Source organism: Gobius niger (genome assembly GCF_951799975.1).
Source record: "Gobius niger genome assembly, chromosome: 8".
Taxonomy (NCBI): domain Eukaryota; kingdom Metazoa; phylum Chordata; class Actinopteri; order Gobiiformes; family Gobiidae; genus Gobius; species Gobius niger.
The window spans coordinates 12,319,427-12,322,474 of record NC_136859.1 but is presented as its reverse complement, the minus strand read 5'-3'; the positions used below and the strand labels follow the sequence as shown (position 1 = coordinate 12,322,474).

Genomic DNA, 3,048 nt, shown 5'->3' with positions numbered 1-3,048 from the left:
ATTTAGGATTGATAATAAAAAGTGCTCTCATTTGTTTTGGATTTTCTGACGCTGTAGGTGCATAAGTACTGTCCACATTGCTGTGAGAGGCAGGGCCACATTACTGCGGCGGGCTGCTCTTGCGGCAGAGAGTATTGACTGTATTTAGTGTTTGTCTGGCGCGTTTTCGTTTGCCAGTGAGCAGTGTGTAGAAAAACGGGTTCACGCAGGAGTTTCCGTAGGTAAGGCTCGTCAGGATGCGGTTGACAGTCACCTGAGTTCCCACTGGGACAGTCCTCAACATGTCGGGCTGGTAAAGAGGCAGCAGCTGCCACACCCAGAAGGGTAGGAAACAGGCCCAGAAGGCCAGGACAATGCCCAGGATGAGAAGAAGGACTTTGGGCTTTGGAGCCCTTGGGGAGCAAGCACTGCTCCCACTGGCCCAGGATGGTTTGGTCTGAGACACCCAGTACAGCCGTCCTAGAGTGGCGTACAGAGCGCCGATGGCCAGTCCGGGGCCCAGGATGCTGGTGCAGAAGAGGACGCTGAGATAGGCCTTAGAACTCTGCTCGTCCCACGCAGGCACACACAGCTGGCCCTCCTGCTCGCCGCCCTGCTCCAGGTGCAGAGTGATCATCATGGGCAGACTGAGGGCCACTGCCAGGCCCCAGGCCAGAGCTACGCGCAACAGTCCAGAGGAGTTTGTGGACGAGGTGTGCAGGGGGTGGGCCACTGCGCGGTAACGGTCCAGACTCATGGCTGTGAGTGTGAAGATGGAGGCATGCATTGTCAGCAGATCCAAACTCAGAAGCAGACGGCAGCCCACCTCCCCAAACGCCCAGCCAGACGCCAAGCTGTCGTACACTATGAAGGGAGCAGTGAACAGGTACAGCAGGTCAGCACAGGCCAGGCTCAGCACCTGCAGATACAGAGAGGACGTCCCGGTGGACGAGGACACGGGAGATGACGTGGGGGATGTGGAGCTGGACAGACACCATGGTAATGAAGTCCTGATGAAGCAACATGAAGCTCTGTGTCTCCTCCTGCCCCGTCTGCGCCTCAGGAGCAGCACCAGAGTGTAGAGGTTTCCTAAGATGCCCAGAAGAGACAACAGCGACAGGATAGAGCAGAAGAGGGCAGTGGAGGCTAGGCTGGGGGACGGAGACACGGAGGGAGAGGAGGACGGCGTGGACATGTTGGGGGAGAAAGAAAGAGTGTCTGGGGACGGCGGTATGGAGCCAGTGAGATCCATAGTGAAGTAGTTAAGGCTGAAGGAAATGCAGGCTGCCTGTCCATAAACACAGTGGATAGTTTTAACAGATAGAGATGGGGCCGAGGGATCAGGTCACAAGAGAGAAAGTGGGATGGAAACACAAAATACATTATTAGCGTCAACCACGTAATACCTGGCATAATTTTGGTTACAGTAGATTTTGTTTGTTTGACAGAGGTTTTAGGATAACAAGCATTTAAAAACCAGGTTGGCTTTCAGGCCTCAGCAAATGGTGACAGCAGATAAAGTAAATAACGTCATATAAACATGTGGGAAAATGAAATGTCAGCAAACCTCTCTGCTAGTTTATGTCTGGCATGAGCCTGTTCTGGTTGGCACGTTTTTTATGTTTTATATGGTCTCTGGGAGCTGTTGAGGCCGTCTTAGTTTAAAGAAGACATCCTTACATTTTCAAAGTCAGAGGATTCACACTTTTTTCTTTCTTTCTATGGTCTTTATCTGAACAATAATACATTTTGTCTAAATTACATGAAATTAAAGTGACTTAACCAACTTTTGACAGTGTAATGTCAACTGGCTCCAGACTGACTGCATCTAAAATGTAATGATTGCATTTAAACATAGTCCCCTAGTTGGATCCTTGACATATAAGTCATAGAGCAGTTCTTATAATCATATTGTTTGTCTCTCTATGGGATCCTAAAATAAAAATGCAGCCTATATCCTTCTGTTTTCAATTAAGTGCATTGTTAAATTGTTTTAAATTTCAAGTAAATTGTATGGTAATAGAACATTCATTGAAATATTTCGAAAGGGGTGCGAATATATTATGTACTGGGGCAGGGAAATGAAAACCTTGGGTCTAAATGTCAGTACGCGACTCACATATTTTGACTTTTTTAATAAATGATCATTGTGTTGCTGCAGTAGAGCTTATGATCTTAGTGGCTGATATATACACATAAATATATTAGATCTTGTCCTTCTTTCAGACCAAGCGAGGTGTGTCTGGCGACCACAGATCTAGAGTCTCTTAACAGAGTCTAAAGTCTGATAGAGGCGTTTGTGGGGAAACCTAGCCCTGGGGGACTTCAAAGTGCCCGTGGGGAGTCCCGAGTGAGACACATGGTGACCCAAGTGTTCAGGGTTAAGAGCCGCAGTCGAACTGTGGACCCGCGGCCCAAACCCCTGTGGTGCACTGCGCCACTGTATATTTGGCACGCCACAAATAACTACTACATCATATTCTCAGTAGGAGATTACCGTCTTTAAGTCCATCTTTGTGGTTTCTAAAGAACACATATGCAACACTAAAACAGTGTACTGTACGTCAAGTATAGATATATTTATTGTTATTATTACTAGTTAAATAGAGAAAGCTTGGATTTGTCCCTGCCTTTGTTATTACCCCATAAAGACCATTTCTAATTTGTCTCATAAATGCCGCTTGTGAGTCTGTGGTCTGTGTAGAAAATGTCTTACCTTAAACAAGCGTAGTCCCAGAAAATACGTTCAGATGTGAAATGTTTTTTTCCATGGTTAAAAAGTGGCAGAGATTAGGCTCATAGTTTTGGTGTCTCCTTCAGTGAGAGCTGGAGCGACGGGAGCGTCCCAACTGGAGGATGTGGTAGTTGTCTTGTCCAGTTCTGCTTCAGTCTTTGATGTGCTTGGGTCCTCGGTCAGAGTGAGAGTGAGTGAAGGGGGTGGGATGATAACTAGAGAGGCTCAGCCTGCAACGCGCTGAATATTAAGCCAATTTATGTTGACCTGAGCGTCGGTAACTAATGACTGACAATTTCCCGCTCATCCTGCCTTTTTATGACGGTAAATGCAGA

The 3,048-nt window shown here is 47.2% G+C and overlaps 1 protein-coding gene across 1 annotated transcript; it reads right to left on the bottom strand.

Moving 5' to 3' along the window:
* uts2r3 (urotensin-2 receptor 3) lies at positions 1-2,717 on the bottom strand. The gene is made up of 2 exons (XM_079560915.1): positions 2,696-2,717; positions 1-1,267 (listed from the first exon to the last, which is right to left on the bottom strand). Exon 2 carries the CDS (start codon positions 1,229-1,231, stop codon positions 101-103), a length of 1,131 nt encoding a protein of 376 aa, XP_079417041.1. The 5' UTR covers positions 1,232-1,267; positions 2,696-2,717; the 3' UTR covers positions 1-100.
* Between the last annotated feature and the right edge of the window lie 331 nt (positions 2,718-3,048).